The following is a 23412-nucleotide window of genomic DNA, read 5'->3' as shown; positions in this document are numbered from 1 at the left end:
ACCACGGGAGCCTCGGTGCATAACCAGGCGACGCCCAGTTATTTGCTCTGGAATCTGAGATCCATCGGGGCAGGGCTTGGCAGGGAGGCCCATTTCTGCCCTGAGCCACACCAGCACTGGCAGCCCGACCAGGACTGGAGGGTCTATTTCCAAGGCAGCCCCCTGCCCCACTGCTGGCTACCGGGGAAGCTCAGCTGCTTCCTCTCTGGGGTGTGTGTACGTGCGTGTGTGAGTGTGTGTGTGTGTGAGTGTGTAGGTGTGTGCACACGTACCTCACTCCAGCTGCCCTTCTCCGTCCCTCCCTCTCTCTTGCTCACATCTCCCCTCTGGGCTCCGGCCACAGCTCAGCTTCTAAGCTAACGAGCCTCCATTCTCCCTGCCTTCCCAGAATCTCCCTAAAAGTCTCGTCCCAAGTGACCTTCCAGACATGCAGCCCCAGCTCACCCTGGTCCAGCAGCAGCTCAGATGATTCCTCTAGGGCAGGGGAAAAACAACACGATTGTTTTGGAGGCAACGTGTTGGAGGGACAACTGCCCAGCCATCACCGTAGACCCCCGGAGATCAGCTCCAAGTCACACAGCCTCTCGCAGCAAACAAACGTCATCAGATGCTGCACCAGAGAACTACGCTGACAACTCGGAAAGCTCGGCCCTGTGTTTACAGACCCAAAGATCCCAGTCTTCAGAGCTGCCAGCAGCTCAGTGTGTCTGATCAGCGGTGTCCTTCCTCCCTGGAGAGACTCCACGAGGCAAATGGGCCATTGGTTCCACAGCTGCTCAAACCAGGCTCATCTTCCAGAAGGCGCCCATGTGGTTTGGTGACAAATCCTACCAATTTGTCAGTACACTTGTCCCAAGTTTAAAAGCCAGGTGTTGGAAGGATTGTTGGCAAATAAGGAAGCTGCTGTCGATGCAAAATGTCAAAATACACCAGCGTTTCCTGGATGCTTGCTTTGTGCTCGGCCCTGGGCTAAGGGCTGACCACAGCCTCCTCCGTTAGCTCCTCACATCAACCGGAGGAAATGACGGCATTACCATCCCTCTTCTACAGGTGAGGCACTGAGCCTCAGGTAGGTTAACTCACTTGCACAATCACTCTGCTAGTACACTAATTAACTTACAAATACGTTTGTTTATGCCCAATTTTTAATAGTATTAAAAAATAAAGGGAATTTACTGGCTCTTGAAATTAGAAAGTCTAAACTTGATTTGGTTGATTTGGTTGATTTGGTTGAGTTGATTTGGTTCCCAACAGTCATCAAACTCTTGATTTCTCCCCATCTCTCCGGTCTGCCTCATGGTACAAGGGCGCCCCGCTCAGCGTGGCAAGATGCCTGCAGCAGCACACATCACATGTCCAGGAGAAAGACAAACATCATCTTTTCCAAAATCCCCTGGCAAACTCCTCTAGGCTCAGTGGCCCTAACCAGGCATCCCACCACTCCAGAATTGTGCCCTTGGAGCCAGCGGTGTCTCTAACCTCCCAAACTCAAGAACCACAGGGGGAGTAAAAAACAGGCTTGCTTCCAAGAGCAATGGATTAAATGTTAGAGAGGAGTCATCACAACTAGAATGTTGTGGAGCAATGAATTGAACCCAGCCCTGTCTGTTCATTCAAACAGTACTTATCGCGCCCTTGCTGTGGGTCAGGCACAATTTAGATGCTGGAGACACAAATCTGAAAGCTTCCTGCCCTCCCATCCTCCCGCTGCTGGCTCTGCTGCCTCTCAGGCTTAAAGCCTTGTGTTTTCACCAGAACTTAGCGCTGGATTAATGTCCTCCTAACCAGCTTTTCTAGGACTGAAGTGGCTCTGTGACTCCAGGCTGTCATCTAATTTCTGTCTCTCGGCCTTCTCGTCTATAAAATCAGGAATAATGATACCTCCCCCGAAGCTATGAGAATGAAATGACAAGGGCTTACATGGGAAACATAAGGAAACTTAAAAGCAGTGCGACATCCAACCCAGTGGACATGCAGGTCAACTCTCATTTTCATTCTAGAGATTCGGAGTTTTGTACATTAAACTCCAATTTCACTGGCTCGGGCTTTGTAAAGTGTGAATACGTCTCCAAAGATGCGAGTTCAATTCACCTTTCTACTTAGCCTGCAACTTATTTGTTTATAATCCACACTTTTCATTGGGGGCGGAGGGGTCGCCTATATGGAAGAGCCCACCCAGTTTCTAAACTTGTCCTGAACACTGAGAGCAAGCTTTCCCTTAGGAAAGCAGACAAAGGTGCGCCCTAGCGTAGCCAAGTTGGGGTGAACGCACACACCCTGAAAACGCGACGGCATCAATAAACTTCTCATGCCCGGCGGCTTTCGCGCAGCCTCGAGACAGCCCCGCCCCGAGAGCCGGGGACGGGACTTGAGAAGCTTCGTCCAATCAGAGGCCCTACCTAACGTCGGGCCGGAGGCTGTGACCCAGATTGACCAATGAAGACTCGAGCGTGGATTTTCCGTGGTCTTCTGGGAAAGCGTCTCTCCCGGAAGCCGCCTCGTCTCTGCCACATATGGGCGGGGCTAGCCTGCGGTCCGCCGTCCCACTGGCTGGCACAGCTGCCCGTCACGGGGCGGGGGCGGAGGCCGGGCATTCGCGTCTGCGCGGACTGGGGGGCCGCGCGCGGGAGCCTGCGGAGGCGCCGACCGGACCAGGCGGTTGCTGGGAGGAAGGGGTTCGTTGGAGGCGGCTCTTCCTGGGCCGCTTCGGGCGAGCAGCGGAGGAGCGCGGAGCTTCGGCGGGCCCGGCCCAAAAGTCCGTTGTGCCGCGGCCCGCGTGACCGGAGCCGCCCACGCCGACCTGCGCCGACCCGGGTCGTTTCGCCCACGCCTACCCGGCTGACTGAGGCCCACGCTGTCCGGTGCTGACTAGGGCCGCCGCCCCGCTGTCACTCCCGCGCAGGTAGGTGCCCCACGCAGGTCGGTGCCCCCCACTCAGGTAGGTGACCCCCCACCCAGCGCAGGTAGGTGCCCTTCGGGCAGGTAGGTAACCCCGTGCAGGTGAGTGCCCCATGCTCAAGTAGGTGACCCCCGCGCATATGGCTGACCCCCGCTTAGGTAGGTGACCCCCGCAGGTAGGTGCCCCCGACTCAGTTAAGTGATCCCCTCCCAGCGCAGGTAGGTGATCTCTGCTCAGGTAGGTGACCCCGTGCAGGTAAGTACCCCCTGCTTAAGTAGGTGACCCCCGCGTAGGTCGGTACCCCCCAGCGCAGGTAGGTGGCCCCTGCGTGGTGGGGATGCCGGCTGGTCCCGCAGCGGGTCTTGGGCCGGTCGCAGCCCCGCAGGAACGACCTCCCTCCCTGCGGACGCCCGGGCGGGCAGCTGGTTGAGCTGCGTTCGGGAGGCGGAGGCCCGAGGTGCTGGGGAATCGCGTGGACGCCGGTTGATGGGGAGTCCAGCGAGGGAGACGGGCCCACAGCGGGAAATGACAAACTGGCTATCCCGGAACCTTGAGCCCCAGACTGGACCCCAGAAGGGCAGGAGCCAGTGAGAGGACCGCGTCGTACCGGCAACAAGTTCTTGTAGTGACAAATCAGGGGTGTGACCTCCATCCACACGTAAGTTTTCTTTTCTCATTAGCGAAGTTGTTATAGTAACACCCTCATCCGTTCTCGGTGACCATTAAAGGACGTGGTGTACGAATGTAAAACACTGGGAAATAGGAGCTTGGAGTGAGTGTTTGGGAGGCTGGACTTGAGGTCCCCGAGGGGGTGACAGGACCCCGCATCAGCGCTCGGCACCCAGCGCTGCTTTCTAGATGGGAGCTCCGGCCCAGCCTGGCTAGTTCTCTCCTGGAGGCTCAGGCCTACACCTTCCTCCGCCCTTAAGAGTGCCTGACTCCTTCCCAACCCTGCCTGGGATCTTTTATCTCTTTCATAAGATGATTTTTTTTTTAAGTTTGTTGAAATTAAAAGAAATATTCAGTATTTAAGTTTGTAAATCTAAACCCATCCACTATATTAGTAATGTCCTCTGTTGGATTTTTGTTTAGTGAAATATTTTAATCGTGCAAAAAGGAATACAGCTATAATAGTTGTACCATACCCTGAAAAAAGGTAATAATAATTTTTCTTTGTGCTTTTGGACCTTTCTTTAAGGAAATGTGACATTGCGCCTACAGTTGAAATTCTAACTTGCTGCCACCACCCCGCACCCTGTAGAATTTCTTCCATCTGGCCTGTCTTTCCTCGGCTCACGGGGCTCCCCTGTGCTCTCAGGAGCTTGGCACCAGCTTAGCTTCTTAGAGCCCGTCATGAGGACTGTAGCCACCATGTTGGTCCCGTCCTGTCCTCATGGCATTTGCTCTCTTACCCTCTTAGGAAACCTACCTCCTCCTTCACAGACCCTGTGGGTGAGCTGAGGGCCACCGTTCCCTTCCCCAGGGTGCAGCGTCTTTACCCGCTTCTCTAATTTTTTTTTGGCTGCACCGCGTGGCATGTGAGATTTTAGTTCCCCGACCAGGGATTGAACCCGTGCCCCCTGCATTGGAAGCTTGGAGCCCTTACCAATGGACCGCCAGGAAAGTCCCTTTACCCGCTTCTCTAGGGCAGTCACAGCTGTTCCATGCTTCCAGAAAAAAGCGGCCTTCCACTGTCAGTTGTACTACAGCTTATAAAACGAAACCGTTAAAATTCATAGTAATAGCTACCACTGCAGACCATGTGGGTCTCAGGCTTTTTAACTAAGCACGTGGTGTACACAGCTTCTTTTCATCCAACACTGCAGTTGTGAACAGCTGGGGATGGTCCCGTTTAAAGTGAGTGAACTGAGGCCTAGTCAGACCAGGTGTCAGCACCAGTGTGCGCCTAGAATCATCTCTCCACCATGTGTAGCTGTTCTGCCGCCACCAGAGGAGGAGGATATTCATTTGTCCGGCAGGATGGGCAATGGCATTCACACAGGGTCTCTTTCACCTTCCTGCCCCACAGCCCGGCTCCCCCAGGTACAGGAAGCACCTGGGTGGAGGCCTTCCTCAGCGGGGCCAGAGATGGCGTCCGTGGACTTCAAGACCTATGTGGACCAAGCCTGCCGTGCCGCTGAGGAGTTCGTGAACGTGTACTACACCACCATGGACAAGAGGCGGCGGCTGCTGTCCCGCCTGTACATGGGCACGGCCACCTTGGTGTGGAACGGCAACGCCGTTTCGGGACAAGAGTCCTTGAGTGAGTTTTTTGAGATGCTGCCTTCCAGTGAGTTCCAAATCAACGTGGTAGACTGCCAGCCCGTTCATGATGAAGCCACCCCAAGCCAGACCACGGTCCTCGTGGTGATCTGTGGGACAGTGAAGTTTGAGGGCAACAAACAGCGGGACTTCAACCAGAACTTCATCCTGACAGCCCAGGCCTCGCCCAGCAACACGGTGTGGAAGATTGCCAGTGACTGCTTCCGGTTCCAGGACTGGGCCTGCTAGTGGCGTGGGGAGACACCCCCAGACTGAACCCTGCGCTCCCTCGAGTCCCAGGGGCGCTTTTCTCGGCGTACACTTGTTTGTCATAGCTGCCTTTTCAAAGTAGTAAAATTCTCTATTTTTCTACTTGCCCAGTAGAGACCCTGTCTCTGGAAATTCTGACGAATAAAATGATAATACGAACGTTGCTTCTTTTCCCCTCGCCTGATGTGTTTGGTAGGTTTTGGGGAGGGGGAGCAAGAGAAGGAGGGTTAAAGGCAACAAGCTCAGCAGAAGGCACAGCAGAAGGCACTGTAGAGGCTGAGGTCCAGGGCCGAGCACCTGCCCCAGGCACAGGTGTGCACACAGGTGTACAGGAGCCGGGCTCCCAGCCTGCACACACAGGAATCCGTTGGGACACTTTGAAAAATCACCAGGCTGCACATCCCGGACCAAATACTTGTGAATATCTGAGGGTGGGGCTGGCGTTGGCATTTTACAAAAACAACCTAGCTGTCCATTAAGACACTTTAGAGCACATTAGAATCCCCTAAAGAGGTGCTGGGCCCTCCCTTAGCACCTGCGCTGGGAGTCACATGGATGAGAACAGGTAAGATACCTGGAGTTAGCTAATAATTGCTTGTAAGTGAAGCAGCTACATTGACTACTCCCTTACAAAGAGAAGGAGGAGAACTGCTTTCAAGAGGAAGAAGTACTGAGGTGGGACTGGGGGGCATCAGAATTGGATGCTGGTTTTATTGACCCTGAGGACCAACCCTAACTGCATTTCTCCAAAGTAAAGAAAGAGAAGAAAACTAGAAGTTTCCATCATCCTTTGATTAATAGATGAGATCTTGTGGACACATGGCTTCCCCGGGTAAATCTGTGACAAAAGGTTGGGCTAGGGGTGTGGGTTAGGATTAAGAATGGGGGAATTTGCACAGATAGCAGGGACCTCTACCCTGGGGCTGTGGCGTCCGCTGGGGATGGTTGGGCAAGGTGGACATTGCTGCTGTGTCGAGAAGGATCTCACTCCCCTCTGATAGAGCAAAGGGCCCTGACCCTGGGGATTGGACTGAGAGCTGGTGGGACAGGAACAGGGCAGGAGGCAGGACAGAGGCTGCTGTACGGGGGGCAGCTTGTACTTCAGGGCAAGCCCTGGTCAGTTTCCCTGGCTGAGATGCGGGCCTGAGCCCGGAGCCCTGCCTGGGGATTGTCTCAGGCGCTGGGTGATTGGGCCCCTGGGAGAGGCTAAGAGGAAGGCGGACATGGTCCTCAGGGTTCATAGAGTTGCTAGGGGAGCAAGAACCCCCCCAGAGCAGGAGGTCCATCCTCCAAGGCCAGATCTCAGCAGTGTTGGGGGCCTCAGAAAACCCACTCAAGTGCCCCAGGAGAGAAAAGATCCCAGGTTCAGTGACAGCCAACTCCTCTTACAGAATGCTCCCTTCCAAAGGCTAATGACTGAGAAACTCAGGGGTGATGGAGGTGGGCACAGGGGGCCAGAGGGGCTCCAGCCCGGCTGTGGGGGTCCAGGTGCAGAGCCTTCTAACACTTGAGGCTTCGGGGGTATTTAGGTTAATGCAGGACTGTCTTATCTACAAGTGAGCACGTGTCATCAGGGTGTCCCCACCGAAGGGCATGAACTGCCCTCTGACCCCATCCCACTGAGAGCTCGGTCAGACATCACTTACTCTGTGGGTGGACCGAGCACCCTGCTTTGCCCAGGACTGGGGCTTCCCAGATGAGGCCGTCAATGCTATGATCAAGAAAGTCCCAGGAAAACCGGAACTAGCTGGTTACCCTACCCTCAGCCCAATTTCTGCCACAGACTAGTAAACTCTAAACAGTATGGTGGCTTCTAGAAATAGGCGAGGAGCGGAGTGGGGTGGGCCCATTAGTGCTGGGAGCAGGAGGGCATCAGGCTGTCCCACTGGGCCTGGTGAGCGGACATGTCCCCCAGCCACTTGAAGTGTGGCTCGTGTGACTGGGGCACTGGGTTTATACTTTATTCTAGTTAATTTCAACTTGAATAGCCATGGTGCTTGGTCCCTACTGTACTGGTGCAGAGATAAAGAGGAATGCTGGTCTGGAGACAGGTGGCTGGGAACCCGGAAATGAGTGTGGCCGGGGCCTAGGCGCAGGCCCAGGCGACAGAGGGGACACATGCCCCTTCTTAGCCGGAATGGGCCTCAGAACTGACCAGGTTGACATGAAGCACAGATCCCCGCTGCCGTCTCCTAAGGAGAGAATTTTGTCCTGCCCATCAGGAGGCGAGGCCAGAAAGACCTTGTTCCTCGATTTCCCAAGCACATCAGTGTTACTGAACTCAGCTCCAGATGCTCAATGCTTGAAAATCAATACTCGAGAGGGAAGTGTTGGTAGAAATGGAATTTTTTTTTTTTTTTGCGGTACGCGGGCCTCTCACTGTTGTGGCCTCGCCTGTTGCGGAGCACAGGCTCTGGACGCGCAGGCTCAGAGGCCATGGCTCATGTGGGATCCTCCCGGACCAGGGCACGAACCCGTGTCCCCTGCATCGGCAGGCGGACTCTCAACCACTGCACCACCAGGGAAGCCCCGGAAAATGTTGTTTTGATCAGAAAGATGGCAATCTGGAGAGAAGGCAGACTCGTGTCCTGGAAATCCACCTCTAAAGATGCTGCTCTGCCATGAAAGGTTTTTTTTTTTAAATTCTTCTTTTTAAATTAATTTATTTTTTATTTACTTATTTTTTTGCTGTGTTGGGTCTTCGTTGCTGTGCGTGGGCTTTCTCTAGTTGCAGCGAGCGGGGGCTACTCTTCGATGCGGTGCACAGGCTTCTCATCACAGTGGCTTCTCTTTTTGTGGAGCACGGGCTCTAGGTGCATGGGCTTCAGTAGTTGTGGCACGTGGGCTCAGTAGTTGTATCACGCCAGCTCTAGAGCGCAGGCTCAGTAGTTGTGGCACATGGGCTTAGTTGCTCTGCGGCATGTGGGATCTTCCTGGACCAGGGATCAAACCCGTGTCCCCTGCATTGGCAGGCGGATTCTTAACCACTGCACCACCAGGGAAGTCCCTGCCATGAAAGTTTTAAAGAGAAAAGGGGACGTAATGTCAGTTAATCATGGAGCTAGGGTATCAGACTCGTAGCCATCTCCCACAGTGTGCAGGCTTGTCAACTCCCATGATCTTTATTTTTTATTTTAAAAAATTTTTTGGCCACACCATGCATCTGGCAGGATCTTAGCTCCTCGATCAGGGATGTAACCCAGGCCCCGGCAGTGAAAGTGCCAAGTCCTAACCACTGGACCACCAGGAGATTCCCAGCGTGATCTTTTCTTTAGATGCTGTCTTGTTCACAGTTTATTTATGCCATTACTGAGGGGAAGTTAGGGAATAGATCTGCACACCTGTTAATTATTCTTCTTTTTTATTTCTTTGATCTACGGAAAGAACCAACAGGTTAGGCAAGGTACTGTGTGATCAGAATTCGATAGGTGTGCTAGGGCAGGAGATGAGTAGAACATGGGGGCGCCTAGTTTAAGGTTAGTGACAATATAGCTTTGCTAAAGTGACAAGACAAAAGGGTCCCCTTCGGAGAGCTCTTTCCTGCCAAAAGCTGCTTACATCAGGATCTCACCTGCTTCCTCCTTGAAATGAGGCATAAGATGGGCTTGAAACTTCTCCGGGAAAACCACCCTAAAGTAAATATAGATGCAACTTGGATCCAGACATGAAGACACTCCCTGCCTGTCCTCTGCCACCGTCCTGCTTGCGGTCTTGCAATTACTGTTGAGTTGTGGCCTCCCGGTTCGGAGAGGCAGGTGTGACAGGGGATGGGTCAGTCGGCTTATCTACCGTGACTTGTATGAAGTGTGAACATTGCCTTCTAACTAAGGCCAGGTGGGAGGGGAAAGGACAAGGCTTTAACCTGAATCTCCTGCTTTAGCCTGAAGATGAGCTATTTCACGGTCTCTCTGAGGAATGGTGTGCACGTATGTGTGTGTGCACGCCTGCTGCAGCTCTTCTTGCGCTCCTCTCCTGCAGACCCAGCCAAGGCAACTGGGCCCTCCCCTCCCACCAGGTGTCCCCTCCCTCAAACACTCCCCCAGCCAACCCCAAACACACAAGCCTGTTGTAGTTTTATTCAGAATTTCAGAACCGGGACCTTCTATAGCGCAAAGAAAGATCGTTAAAAGCTAGCATTCAGGCCTGCACTTCAGCACAGCAGGGGCTCGCAGCCCCTCAGAAGGGGGCTTGAAAAGAAGAGGCAGACCTGTCCGTGATACGAATATGAAACAACCTCTGAGTTTCTTTGGTAGTCAGAAAGCGAAGTTCAAACACTTTGTGGAATATTGACAACAGTTGTCACAGGCAGCGAGAACAACATCCCAAGAACTGCTCAAGGTACTTCGCACCATTTTCAACCTCATTTTACAGATGAGGAAACTGCTTTGTGTTTTTGTTTTTAAAGATTCCATATAGGCTTGCTCTGTTTGCACGGAGCTTCTGGAAGGATTGGCAAAAACGTAAGGACAGCTGCCCTTAGGGATTGGGTTCTAGGGTTTTAACGTGGAGACAAGGCATTTGCTGCCGCATGTCCTTGGACTTCATTTTTTATACAGTGCGCCCATCTTGTTTTTTAAATTAAAAGCTCACTTAAGAATCAGGACTCTGTTTTCGCTGCCAGAAGTAAGGGGTATTCAAGTTGTGGGCACCTCGAGGAGTGGCCTTTCCCCTACAGAGTGGCCAACCTGTGCCTGACCTGACCAGTGAAGTCTCCAAGTAGATGCTGCTTTGAAACATCCTGAGTTCTCGCAAAAATGGATGTTTTTAAACATTTAAAAATCACCACCTAGGCTTGTGAGAAGTTAGTGTAAAGTCCGGATATTTTGCCCAACTTGAAGGCAGGTGAAGACGTGCCCGAACTCAGACTCTTGATGGAGCCCCAGCTGCCCTAATACGCTTGGCCTGACCCACCGGAACCTGACCTCCCAGTGCACCGCACAGCCGAGACCGCGCAAGAAAACCTCGCCCGCCCTGCCGCCGCGACGCCGCCCAGAGGGTTGGAGGGAAGGCCGGGCTGACCCACCCAAATCGTGCGACCATCAGCCCGAGGCCTGGACGTAAGAGCCGCCTCCGTGCATCCGCTGGCCACTAAGGCGCGCTTCCGCGCGCACGCAAGGCGGCTGACATCATCATCAGGCGACGGCCCAGGACCAATCGGAAGATTGACTGTGACAATCTGAGATTATGACAGCCGGTGGGCGTTGAGTGCCTCGGAATCTGAGGCCCCAGCCCCGCCCCTCCGCAGCGTCGGGTGGGCGGGGCACAGCTTCTCCACCCCTCCTTGGGCAGCTTAGAATTTGATGTGGCGAGTTCTTTCCGGTCTGGTTCTATAGATTTGCTTTTAAATCAGATCATTTCCTGGGTAAAATAGCGTACCTTCTTTATTCATTATAATATAGTGAGCATTGCATCAAACAATTCAACATTTTTCCAGCTTTAAGTATAATTGACAAATTGTCCATCTTTAAAGTGTACATGATGATTTGATAAACATATACATTGTGGAATGATTACCACAAGTTCCATTAAACATTTTTTAAAATGTGCATGGATATATTATAAATTATTCAGTTGTCTCCTTTTGGGCGAGTAGATGGTTTCCAAATTTTCACTAACATAATTACCTGAAAGTTGTTCACTCCACTTCCTCAGGATGGCTACAGGGCATTACTTGGAGATAAACATCTATTCCAGCTGCTCCTGAGACTGCATTTCCCATGCAAACTTCTGCAACATCACAGGTTATGTTTAACTTCGGGTCAATTTGTTGTATTCATTGGTTTATCACTGCTTTTTATAGTATTCTCTTGTCTCTGCCATGTGTACACGTATGTGAGTTGTCTTTGTTCTTTGTTAGTTTTGCATTGGGCGGTTGGTGGTTTTTTTTCTTGTTTTCCAAAGCTTCTTTGAATAGCCTGATGTACTTCCTACCTTGGAACCTGATCAGGTAGCATTTCTAAAGGGAACTGAAGATAAAACTTAAAATAATCATATCCAGTTTCTTCACTTGGTCAATCACTAAAGCTATTATGACCCTAAATAAAGAAGTCCTTTCAGCACTGAACGCTAACTAACTTGGGCAGAACACAGAATCCTGGCTGCTCTTTTCCACATATGCTGCTTCTACGTCTACTTGGACTTCTAGCACATTCTAAATACTTCGTGTGCTCTTTTAAACACTTAGGATCCTTGTTAGTGACAAAGTAAGACTGCAGTGGTGTTACGTTTTATATGAAATTGTCCTATAAAAAGCGGTGCATCACCTATTTTGACATTCTGTGTTGAAGCAAAGTTGATTTCAAAGCATTTGTGGCCAGATTAAGTTTATCCAAATGTGATGCTCATGATAAGAGGATATATGGTTTTTTTGTTTTGTTTTTGCGGTACACGGGCCTCTCACTGTTGTGGCCTCTCCCGTTGCGGAGCACAGGCTCCGGACGCGCAGGCTCAGTGGCCATGGCTCACGGGCCCAGCCGCTCCGCGGCATGTGGGATCTTCCCAGACCAGGGCATGAACCCGTGTCCCCTGCATCAGCAGGCGGACTCTCAACCACTGCGCCACCAGGGAACCCATAGATCCCTGGGCTTTTGTGATAAGTCCTCCCATGTCCCCCCAGCATCTTAGAAACCACAACTTCTCGGTGTTCACTTTTGCACTCATGCAAACCAGACATGGAATTTCTAGGATGCTATATAATCACACCCTCTGTAGTTCCCTTTTGACGTTTACTTGATCTGACAGGAGACAGCTCTATTTTGCTGTAGCTGGGGAGGCATGTGGTCTGCGCAGAGCTGAGCTGTGGAGGTTGTACCCTGGCTCTGTCTTGCTCTCTGTGTGATCTTGGGTAAGTTGGCTAACCTCCCTGTGCCTCAGTCTCCTCATCTGTATAATGGGGGTAATAATACTACCCCCCCCCCACACAGAGTTTTGTGAGAAGTGACTAATACTAGTAATTGGGGGTGGGTAGTAGTGACCCACCTTCTGTAACCATCAAGCACATTCTGTTCTTATTATCCTGAGACTTGGGACCAGTTTGGGGGAAGTTGCAGGGAGGAGATCCTTTTGCAGGAGGAAGTCGGGGCCCCAAGTGCGGGAGGGCAGGAGAGTCCTAGGCTGGAGAAAGACTAAATTCAGCGTGTGCACCTGGGGCTGAGCCCAGCGTCCAGGAACTGAGGTGGCTTCTGGAAATCCTCCTGAGATGGGGAGTGACAGCAGGATCCACTTCTGGGTGCACCTAGAGGTAGGAAGAGCCCATAGGTGTGTGAGGAGGGCAGGGCTGTTCTGGAACCAGCAGAGTCCTGCCGTGTTTTTTAGCTGCAGCAGAAAGTAGAGATTGTATGCGTTTGTACAAATCAGAAGCTAGAAAGTAGGGCAGGAAAGATGGTAGAACTGCTTTGTCCTGTTTGGGCTCCACTGTGAATAGCGGCCGACCCACTTCCCCAAGGTCTGGCTTGTGTGCTGACTACACCCAGGGAGGTCAGGTGGGCACAGTGCCAGGTATCACCATAGGTGGCAGGGAGGGCGGGTGGCATGTGCCCTGCATCGAGGAGGAGCCAGGCCCAGGCAAGCTGAGCACCATCTTCTGCCACGCGGCCTCCAGGCTTCCTGGCCCCGGGCTCCTTCTACCAGTGACACTGGGTCCATCAGGGCAAGGCCTCCCACTCTGTGGAAGCGCTTATAGCCCTAAACACAGACGCTGAAGGATGGTAAGTACAGTTATTTTCAAATGCTCCCTTTCCTTCCCCCCTGACAGCATTGAAAAGAGGCTGCTGTCCGAGACCTTCTTGCCTGGACCCTCTCACCCCGGCCCTGCTCCCCGTGTCCACACTGCATTCCAGCCGCTTCAGGCAGATGCTTTACAGGCTATGACTGAGACAGTAAGAGAGGGGTTGTTCTAGATCAGGGGTCCCTAACCCCTGGGCCGTGGACCACTACCGGTCCACGGCCTGTTAGGAACCTGGCCGCACAGCAAGAGGTGAGCGGCGGGCAAAGCTTCATATGCAGCTCCCCATCGCTCACGTTACTGCCTGAACCGTCACCCCACCACCAAAACCTGTCTTCCACGAAACCGGTCCCTGGTGCCAAAAGGGTTGGGGGCCGCTGTTCCAGATGATGGCTGCGCAGAGGATCTGTCTCATTTCTGGACGTTGTCTACACTGCATAACCTGAACCAGATCGGCCCAGGGTCCGCTGGGCGTTTGGGAGAAATGAGGACAAACGGAGGCTCGGAGTAGCGACGTGAAGCCTCTGGGACGCGAGGGCCCGTACCCTGGGGTCGCCGGCGAACGGCCGACGGCTTGCACACACCCGGGAGCGGCGGCCGGAGCCCGAGGCTCGGAGGCTCTCGGAGCACAGACGGCCTCCGGTTCAGTTCCTGACTGCCTGCCTGCCTGCCGCGTGCCCAGAACGAACACAGCCGCCGACTCTGCAAGGCGCCGCTGAGTATCCAACAACCGCTTCTTGCGGCACGTGGAGGCGCCGAGCCCTCTCCCCGAGCCGCGCCCTCTGCTGCAACCCCCTCCCGCAACCTCGTCCCGCCGCCCCGCCCCTCCACCTCCCTGCCCTCTCTCTCCGCCCCGCTCCTCCAGGGGCTCCACCCAATCCGGCGACCCGCCCACCTGCTGTACAGCCCGTGGGCTGGAGCCGGGGCGGGACCCACGTGAGACGGTGTGCGTGCCCCGCAGGTCACGTGATTTTCGGGGTGGGCCGGCCCTGCCCCCTCCGCGTAGCGAGAAGCGCAGAGCCGCCGGCACAGTGCTCTGCGCAGGCGCAGACCGTGGTTCGCGGTGGGTGACGCAATCCTGCGCAGCCGGCCAGGCGTACGGCGGCAGCGTGTGTCGGATCACGTAACTTCCCCGAATGGCCTCCGCAGTGGGACGTGCATGCGCAGGTCCTCCCCTACCCGCGAGGGACGGGGCCAGGCCCACCGCGGCCAATCGGCGTCGCCTTCGCCGGCGCCGCGCCCCGCCTCCCCACCCGTCGGGCAGGCTGTCCGTTCCGGGGCCTAGTCCTCGGAAGCTCGGCGGCGGCGGCGGCGGCGGCCGGGCGGTGTGTGCGCGGCCCGCGAGGAAGAGGGCGCTAGGCCTGGGTTCCGAGTCGGGGTCAGGGGCCACGCGCGGGCCGGGAGGCCGCCGGGGAGTCGGGGCTGGCCTAGCTGTCGGCGGGCGAGGGCAGAAGCAGCCACCTGCGGCCATTGCCCCGCCGACCGGCGGGCGCTGAGGAGCTGGACCGGGCAGGTGAGGCCGGCTTCAGGGACCCGGCCGAGCCTGGAGGCGGGCGGCAGATGCGGGAGCTAAAGGCGGGTGCGCCGGGGGGAGCGTTCGCGCCGGGTCCGGGAGGACGGATTCCCGGGCGGTCCGGGCTTGGCGGCGGGAAGGTGGTGCGCGGGGAGGCCCGAGTCCGGCCCGGCCGCCCTGTGACCTTGTCAGGGCCTCCCCCGTGACGCCTGCTCGAGGGTCGCCGGGACGGCCGGCGCGGCTGCAGCCCTCATGACGGCCTGTCAGCCTCCAGCACGGGAGCCACTGCGGCTCGGAGGTGTTGAGGGCCCTGCTCGGCGTAGCGCAGCTGTGCCCCCGGCGCAGTGCCCCGCATCGCTTCGCTGCAGTGACGGTGACTCCAGTAGGAGGGATTTAACGAGGTTGGAGAATGACTGTGAATTGTGGGCTACTTTCCATGAAATTTTCTTCATATAAAGTAGTTTAATTGGTTGTTTTCAAAGGTAGACAAGGTTTGCTTTCATCCGTGGCCGCCATGTATTATATTTTATTTGGTTTCCTGATCAAAGTAGTAGACGTTATTTATTGTTGCTATAAATTCTGTTAGTTTGGGGGTCTGGGTCTGTATGTAAATTACAAAATGACCTAGAGAAGCCAATTACTGCTTTAATGTATTTCATTAGTCATCACTTTATCTTTAGGGCAGTCTTAGTCTGTTTTCATGCAAATATCTCATGAAGGTGCATCAGGGCTTCAGAAAAATGCTAAGAAGTGATGCGTGACTTGAATCTGTACATGAGAAAAGTTAGGTTTAGGTCGTTAATCAGCTTATATCCTCTAAAGAACTGATATAATCCTCGTAATTTTTAATCCTTCTACTTCAGAGGTTGCTCATGCATGAATAATTCTTGGTTTGTTTTCAGAGCTGTTCCTGGGAAGAAGAAACATGGAGAGTGGTGCAGTTCTGCTGGAATCCAAGTCCTCCCCGCTTAACCTTCTGCATGAAATGCACCAGCTCCGGCTGCTGGGTCACCTGTGCGACGTGACTGTCAGCGTGGAGTACCAGGGCGTCCGGGAGGAATTCATGGCCCACAAGGCGGTGCTGGCAGCCACCAGCAAGTTTTTTAAGGAGGTGTTTCTTAACGAGAAGACTGCGGACGGCTCGAGGACTAACGTCTACTTAGACGAAGTGCAGGTGGCTGACTTCGCTTCTTTTCTTGAGTTTGTCTACACTGCAAAGGTCCAGGTGGAGGAAGATCGGGTGCAGCGAATGCTGGAAATGGCAGAAAAGCTGAAATGTTTGGACTTATCTGAAACTTGTTTCCAGTTGAAGAAACAGATGTTAGAGTCGGTACTCTTGGAGTTGCAGAATTTCTCGGAGTCTCAGGAGGCAGAAGGGAGCAGTGGCTCCCAGGTCTCTGCTGCTGTCTCCCCTGATGCTCAGGCAGGTGTGGCTGTGGACAGCCCTCTGGCCAACGGCGTCGCGGGTTCCTTGGATCCCCCAGCAGCAAGAATCGGCAACAGCCTGTTGCCAGATCTGCCCTCGAGAAAGTCCAGGGAGAAGCCAGACAAGAGAAAAGAGATCGCTAAGTCCCCCTACCCCAAGCTCAGAAGGGCTAGCGGGAGGCTGGCTGGGAGGAAGGTGTTCGTGGAAATCCCTAAAAAGAAGTACACTCGACGACTCCGAGAGCAGCAGAAGAGTGCCGAGCAGGACGCCGGGGACCGCGGGGGCCCCCGTGAGCCCAGCCCAGACGCCGGGGGAACGGTGAAGGAGCTGGTCACAGTCACGAAAGACGAGGAGGACGGCGGGGCTGGGGCTGAGGCGGAAGCAGTGCTGCCGAAGGCGGGGCAGGGGCAGGGGGAGGAGGACGAGGACGAGGATGAGGACGAGGAGGGGGAGGAGGGCGCGGGGAGGCGGAGGAGCAGCTTCCGGTGCACGCGCTGCGAGAAGGCCTTTCTGTACGAGAAGAGCTTCCTGAAGCACGTGCGGCACCACCACGGCGTGGCCACCGAGGTGGTCCACCGCTGCGACACCTGCGGCCAGACCTTTGCCAACCGCTGCAACCTGAAGGGCCACCAGCGCCACGTGCACAGCAGCGAGCGCCACTTCCCGTGCGAGTTGTGCGGCAAGAAGTTCAAGAGGAAGAAGGACGTGAAGCGGCACGTGGTGCAGGTGCACGAGGGCGGCGGCGAGCGGCACCAGTGCCAGCAGTGCGGCAAGGGCCTGAGCTCCAAAACGGCGCTGCGGCTGCACGAGCGCACGCACACGGGCCACAAGCCCTACGGCTGCACCGAGTGCCCGGCCACCTTCTCGCAGCCCTCGGCCCTCAAGACCCACCTGAGGTAGGCACGGACCGCCTCGAACCCCAGAACGCACGTGGAGACGTGGGGGGCGTGCAGGAGGCAGCCGGTGTGGCTGCCTCGCGGGATGGGTCACTTTTCAGTTCGCTCCCTCTCAAAGTCGGGGGCTGTGTTGAGCCTCCGCGTTCTCTCTCGAGGCAGAGATGCGGGCATGGCGCTCCCTGGGCGCGGGCCCGGCTGATGGGGACCCGCGCCTCCCGCTCAGGCGCGGGGGCCTCTCCCGCTCCTGGTGCTGAGGCCTCCTGCCACCCTTGCCGAGTGGGGCCAACGACCCCGTCCCCCTTCCTGACCCTTCATTTGGGACTCAGTCCTGTGACCGGCTGGGTGGCGAGTCCCACTGAAGACCTCAGCAGGGCGACACTTTTTTGGGCTTGGAGAGTGCCTGTCGCCAATCTAAGCTCCAGGATTAGGACGGACAGGGACTCCAGTTACTGATTTTTGAAGTGTAGGTGGGTGACATTCAGTTTTTAAATAAATTCCCTTGCAGTGCTCAGTACTTATGCTTGAAATCCAGACAAAGCAGTTTTCTACTCTCCCCTAGATCTGCCATCATCCTGGGCCAGTCCAGGGGTGGGAGCTGGGTGTTTCTTGTCCTTTTATTGTCATTTATAGCCCGGCTCAGGAAAGGCTCAGTAAACATGGTGACAGCCACTCCATCCTCGCCCTGAAGTGCAGTGCTTACGCACGCACCCCAGGGACCGGCTGGCTTCGTGTGTTGATAACAGTTCTTTCTAGACTGTTACGTCAAACTAGGAAAGGATGGTAAACATTTTGATCACGGGGTACTTTTGTCAGCCATGGTTCCTAAGGTGTCTGTGGGTGACTCTTCTCAACGAGGGAGCTTTATAAATACCACACGGTGCTGTTTGGTGTTGCAAACAGCCTGCAGAGGCACAGCCTGTGCCTGCACCTGGGGGCAGCACGCGGGGGGACTTGGCGTCTGGCGGGGATGTGGCGGTCTTGACTCGGGCAGAGACTGATTTGGGGGTGAGAGTCCTGGGCCTCGCCGCCTTTCAGTCCTTCGCATTCGGGCTCCTGGAGCAAAGCGTCTCCCCAGGTGAGGGAGGAGATGGTAATGCAGAGTGAGCTTTGACACATCCTGAGTTACCCTCTGAATGTTGTGCTTTCAGAATTCACACAGGGGAAAAACCTTTTGTCTGTGATGAATGTGGTGCAAGATTCACTCAGAACCACATGCTGATTTATCATAAAAGGTGTCACACAGGTAAATACTCCATCGTGATTGAATGTCCTTCCTGGCTGTAGGAGGAAAACTGCAGTTTTCTTCATTTAGAAGTTGGCATCTGCCAAGTGGTTTAGGTTAAAACCCTGACACGCTCTTCCGTCTCGTGAGTGAGCATAAGTAAATGAGTAAAATCCGCCCGCTGCCTCCAGGGCTGTGTGCTTGTGGCCATGTCCTGAAAGAAATTGCTCAGAGTATGGGAAAAGCTGTATGCTGTTATCCCGCTTCTTGCCATCTCTAGGAACAGAGCATTAGAAGAAACCTGACTGTCCAACCCCAGGGAAGTGGTTCAGTAAATGGGTAAATCCACCCTGTCCCGTCCCAGGCCTTTCTGACTAAGGTCTCTGAATATTACGAAAAACACCTGTGTTTGGCTGTTGACTTGAAAAATGCACAACTGAGCATACAGTGAATCCCAGCTTTATTGAAAACCTGCAGAAATAAAAGTAGTTACATGCTGTGTTAAGGTGGGGGAATCATGAGGTTTTCAGAACTTCTGTGGTACGATTTCATCAGGTGAGGGAGAACATTTAAGCTCTTTATTCTGATTTTGTGCAGTGCTCCTGGGGTTCAGAGCCCTGGGGCGTGTGGAGTCTAGCTGTCGGGTACTGGGCTTATCACGCTAACCCAGTTCTGCTCCCATTTAAAAATGTTTACTTCTTTGACTGTCCTATGAGCCTCAAGTTCAAATGGTGAGATAGATGAGCCACTTAATGACATGAATTAATAGACTAAAATGAGCAGAATTGGTGTCTGATGGAAGACTGGGGTCGGGGGAGGTCAGGCCACCCCAAAGGATTAAGTTAGAATCGGTCATTTGATGAACATGCTAACATATTTGGATTTTATTAAAGCCAGTAGTTTTGTTTTGATGTTTGAGAAATTGGGGCACGCCTGACAGAGAAGTCTGGTTTGTGGGCCCTCAGGGCCCCAACTGCACAGCGTGAAGGGTGGACGCCCTCCTTGCCCTGACCCCACCCCCGGCGGCTGGGAGCTGCTCCAGGACAGCCCCGTGTGTCCACCGCACACTCCTCTCCCTTCAAGAGGGGCTTCTGTTCTGATAGAGACCCACAGAAGCCCTGTGAAAAAGTCCAGCTGTTCCACCAGACCAGTTGTCGAACTGTTTTTCTTGTTTGGGATGACTGAATTTCCAAAACGTGAGCTGGCTGAATGCGCTCTTTAATTCTCATCTACTGGGATCTTTCCTGAGATTTCCAGGGACATTTTACACCAGCTTTCAGCAGGTAGCAAGCACTGGACACAAAGAGATATTTTATGACAGTTTTAACTAGAAAAGAACGCACTGCCTGCCAGGGCACTTGGGAGGGTGGACCCCATACTCCGCGTGTTCTAGCGCCCGTGTCTCTTCTAACTTCGTGTCTCATGTCTTCATGTAGGTGAGAGGCCTTTCATGTGTGAAACGTGTGGCAAGAGTTTCGCTTCCAAGGAGTATTTAAAACATCACAACAGGATCCACACTGGGTCCAAACCCTTTAAATGTGAAGTTTGTTTCAGGACTTTTGCTCAGCGGAATTCGCTTTACCAGCATATCAAAGTCCACACAGGTATGGCCGGAATGTTGCCAGAGAAGGGAGGTCAGTGTGGCAAGAAAATATCCCGAAGGTTTTAGATTTTCTGGAAAATTATTTGGAATTTGGCTTTAAGTCATGCGTCCTAATAGCATTTAAACATTTTTTGAGTGTCTAGTTTCTGGCTCTGACAAACTGGAAAGGTGTGAATGTGTGAACATGGATGTGGACGTGTGAACCCTTGAACACCTTGAGATTAGAATTAGGGGTGATGATCTGCACGTGCTGGTGAACACTCACACCCGCGCAGGGTCACTTACGACTGGAAAGCTGTGGGTGAGGCCACGGACCCCTGGGGCTCCTGCACGGTCGGCTGCTCGTGCCCGTGTCGCCCTCCCCATGGCAGCTCGGGATGCCGGGCGGCCCAGAGCAGCCGGTAGCTCTCGTGTCCTCCGTCCCTTCCCTCCCAGGGGAGCGGCCCTACTGTTGTGACCAGTGTGGCAAGCAGTTCACGCAGCTCAACGCGCTCCAGCGCCACCATCGGATCCACACGGGGGAGAAGCCATTCATGTGCAATGCGTGCGGGCGGACATTCACCGACAAGTCCACGCTCCGGCGGCACACCTCGGTGAGCGGCCAGGCTGGCCCCCACGGACAGCTGCCGGACAGCAGAGCCACCCGCCCCCCTTCCCTGAGGCCCTCAGTCTGTAAGGGGGTCCCAGGGGAAGGCGGGGCTCTCCCTCCCCTGCAGCGAGGGCGGCCAAGGCGGGGGTGAAGCAGGGCCCGGGGCATGCTGAGTTCTTTCTGGCAGGGACCACGGTGGCAGACACGTGTCTGACGGTTGGAGAAGGCTGTTGTACTTGGTAACGAGTGGCTGTGAATTGGGGGCTCTGCAGATCCTGGTTAGGGACACAGTGGGTGACCTTTCTGTTCTGCGTTTGGTCCGCAGATCCATGATAAGACAACTCCATGGAAGTCTTTCCTCGTCATCGTGGACAGCTCTCCCAAGGATGGCGATGGGCACAAGACTGAGCAGCCCGATGAAGAGTACACGCCATCCAAACTCTCTGATAAATTGCTGTCTTTTGCAGAAAATGGCCATTTTCACAACCTGGCCACTGTGCAGGGCAGCATGCCTGCCGTGCACGATGACAGTCCTGCGGACCCGGCCTGTAAGTCGGACGGCCCTGTGGGGTCCCAGGACACGCTGCTGGCCACCACCATCAACGAGCTTAGCGAGCTGACGCCGCAAACGGACGCGGGCCCACACAGCTCCACTCTCTGACTCACACGGACTAGAGCACGGGGTCACCTGCCCCGCGGTCCCAGCCTTGCACCTGCACGCATAAGGGCTGGACGCGAGCATTCGTCAGGGGTCAAGAAGAACTGTGGGCAAAGAAGTGGGCAAGGATGGCTTCCGCAGTTTCTTGAATTTCTGCTAACTTGCACGTCTCTATCAAACCATTTCTCATGCTTTCCCTTAGAAATCCTGATCTGCATGGTCTCAGCCACACTTTATCAGCAAACAAGGCAGTTAACATAACCTCACCTAATTCTGGTGGAATTATCCTAATGCTTGATGACCTTGACATTCCTGAGGCTGGGGTTACTGCTCAGCTTCTTCGTGGAAGTTTATTTCTGATACTTTAAAGCTATTTTTCTACCAACCTGAAGTAAAACTGGGACCATATATTTATTTTCAGCTGTTTCTTTCCTGTTGAAGCCAGTCAGGTGCTCTGGGACACTGGAATGGGGCTAAAGAGACAGATGACTGCACTTGTCCCCCTCTGCCCCCGTTTGTAGGCACTAAACTGAACACTTGTAAAGCAGCTGCTCACGGCACACATGCAACTAGGAAGTCTGTCTAAAATGACCTGAGAAGTGGCTACAGGTTTCATTTCTAAAAATCCAATTTTAAAAAGCTGTCCTACCAAAGACTAGCAGAAAACAGCATAGTAGTTTTTGCAAAGAGGTGTGAAAAATTAAGCCAGGGGCTTGAGAACACTTGAAACATAGTGTAGTTATTTTATCCACGAGTAGCACTGAGGTGGTGGTAGCCAATCTCAGAACACAGAATACTAGTAGTCTTGCTAGGTTCTTTTGACAATTTCTGTGATTTTCAGAAACCCAGCATTTCTCATTAACATGTCAAGACGCTGACACAGGCAAGTCACTGGTGCACACGTTCCCCCGGGAGCATGAGTGAATTTAGCAAAAGGGACCAAAAGCCTCCGTACACTCCTCTTTGATTAGCCTTAAGAGTGCACCATGGAACCGCCAACCTTGTTTTAAATGCACCTCTGTCTCATGCTGGCCTTTGGTAATTCCGCTGGCCTTACCCAGCCTGGTTCTTGATCCAGTGGTGAGGGCGGGTCGCCGTGCGCACAGTGCTTTGACTCACACGTGACCCAGGTAAAAAGAGAAGGGGAATTGTCACTAGTTGCTCTTTTTCTTACATTTAATTTATTACACTTGCTGTTTCCTCGTTTTCTAAGAGGAAGGGTACTTTATGCAAGTCCGGGAAGAAGACACAGCTGCACGAAATGCCAGAAAAAGACCGAGGACGCTTTCTTCCCCATGAGACGGTGACGTCAACACCGAAGGTGCCGAAGGTGTCGAAGGCGTCCCAGGTGCTGACACGGGCTGCAGGTGGCAGTAGTGATTCCACCTCCAGCTGTGACAGCGTGACCCACTTGTGTTCACAGATCAAAACAGTGACTCTCACACACAATTTACTCTCGAAAGGAGAATGAACCTGCCCGGCTAAGGAACTGTTTCTTGGGGTAAAGTCATCTTAATGAGAAGAAATTTAAATAATAGATTATTTTGTTACCTATCGGAATAATTTTTGTCTTGAATTTGTTTCTTTAGAAATTCTACAGAAAACTTTAATGTGTTAATAAATGTTTTGTAAAAATAGTTTCGCAAGTCTAAGTTTATTTCCATTATTAGAATTTAGGTTCTACAGAAATAAGATTCCTGATTCATACAGGTAGCTTAATTCCCTGGTCCTTGGAGTCTCTCCACCTCCGTGCACTGCACGTGTGTTCCTGACACGGGACGGGACAGGCCTGGCCCCGCACGCGCTCGGCCTCGGTAGCTGGTGCCAGGCGGCGGGGAGGGGCCCAGCCTCATTGCAGCCACGGTGACTCTGTGCCTCAGAGGCTCCTCCATCTACGGTCACTTCTCTGCTTCCCGGGAGGGGACAAGAGGGCTGCCGCCCCAAACCCTGCCGAAGATGCATCTCACCTCAGGGATTTGTGGGGCGTCTCCGTTTCTCCCCATCCAGGTGCTCTGTTGCCACGTGACTGTCAGCCCCAGACGATCAGGTCAGGCCACACCAAGGCGGCGATTTCATGCCTTCCAACCATCGTGTGGGAGACGCTCTCAGCCCAGACTCCAAAGCTCCCCTGCCTCTGCTTTTAACCAAAATTTGTTGTACAGTTTGAAAACAAAATTGGCCAAGTGGTGGGGTAAAGCCTTTATTAAAGGTGATCTTCACAGAAATGTGGTTTTGCCAAAGGTGATCATCTAAACTGACCAATTTGAGTGTAAGTTATCATTTAATTCTAACCTGTTGTGTATCTTGCCAGAGCAGGGACATTTTTTGAGACCAAGCAAGTGCCTGTCCCC

General features: G+C 53.7%; 2 protein-coding genes across 5 annotated transcripts; both read left to right on the top strand.

The window, feature by feature from the left end:
* Positions 1–2593: 2593 nt before the first annotated feature.
* NXT1 (nuclear transport factor 2 like export factor 1) lies at positions 2594–5590 on the top strand. 3 transcript variants are annotated; one of them, XM_060031285.1, is made up of 3 exons: positions 2594–2902; positions 3277–3557; positions 4929–5590. In XM_060031285.1, exon 3 carries the CDS (start codon positions 4988–4990, stop codon positions 5408–5410), a length of 423 nt encoding a protein of 140 aa, XP_059887268.1. In that variant the 5' UTR covers positions 2594–2902; positions 3277–3557; positions 4929–4987; the 3' UTR covers positions 5411–5590. The 3 variants fall into 3 exon arrangements, with proteins under 3 accessions (XP_059887268.1, XP_059887266.1, XP_059887267.1); XM_060031283.1 differs by lacking the exon at positions 3277–3557 and having other exon boundaries at positions 2595–2902; XM_060031284.1 differs by lacking the exon at positions 2594–2902 and having other exon boundaries at positions 2916–3557.
* Positions 5591–14457: 8867 nt separating this feature from the next.
* GZF1 (GDNF inducible zinc finger protein 1) lies at positions 14458–22678 on the top strand. Of its 2 annotated transcripts, none has more exons than XM_060031280.1 (6): positions 14458–14667; positions 15570–16989; positions 18138–18232; positions 19648–19815; positions 20250–20407; positions 20729–22678. In XM_060031280.1, exons 2-6 carry the CDS (start codon positions 15593–15595, stop codon positions 21062–21064), a joined length of 2154 nt encoding a protein of 717 aa, XP_059887263.1. In that variant the 5' UTR covers positions 14458–14667; positions 15570–15592; the 3' UTR covers positions 21065–22678. The 2 variants fall into 2 exon arrangements, with proteins under 2 accessions (XP_059887263.1, XP_059887264.1); XM_060031281.1 differs by lacking the exon at positions 14458–14667 and adding an exon at positions 14948–15068.
* Positions 22679–23412: the final 734 nt, after the last annotated feature.

This window comes from Delphinus delphis, chromosome 15, assembly GCF_949987515.2.
Source record: "Delphinus delphis chromosome 15, mDelDel1.2, whole genome shotgun sequence".
NCBI lineage: Eukaryota > Metazoa > Chordata > Mammalia > Artiodactyla > Delphinidae > Delphinus > Delphinus delphis.
The sequence above is the reverse complement of the archived record's forward strand: the minus strand, read 5'-3'. Positions and strand labels throughout refer to the sequence as shown.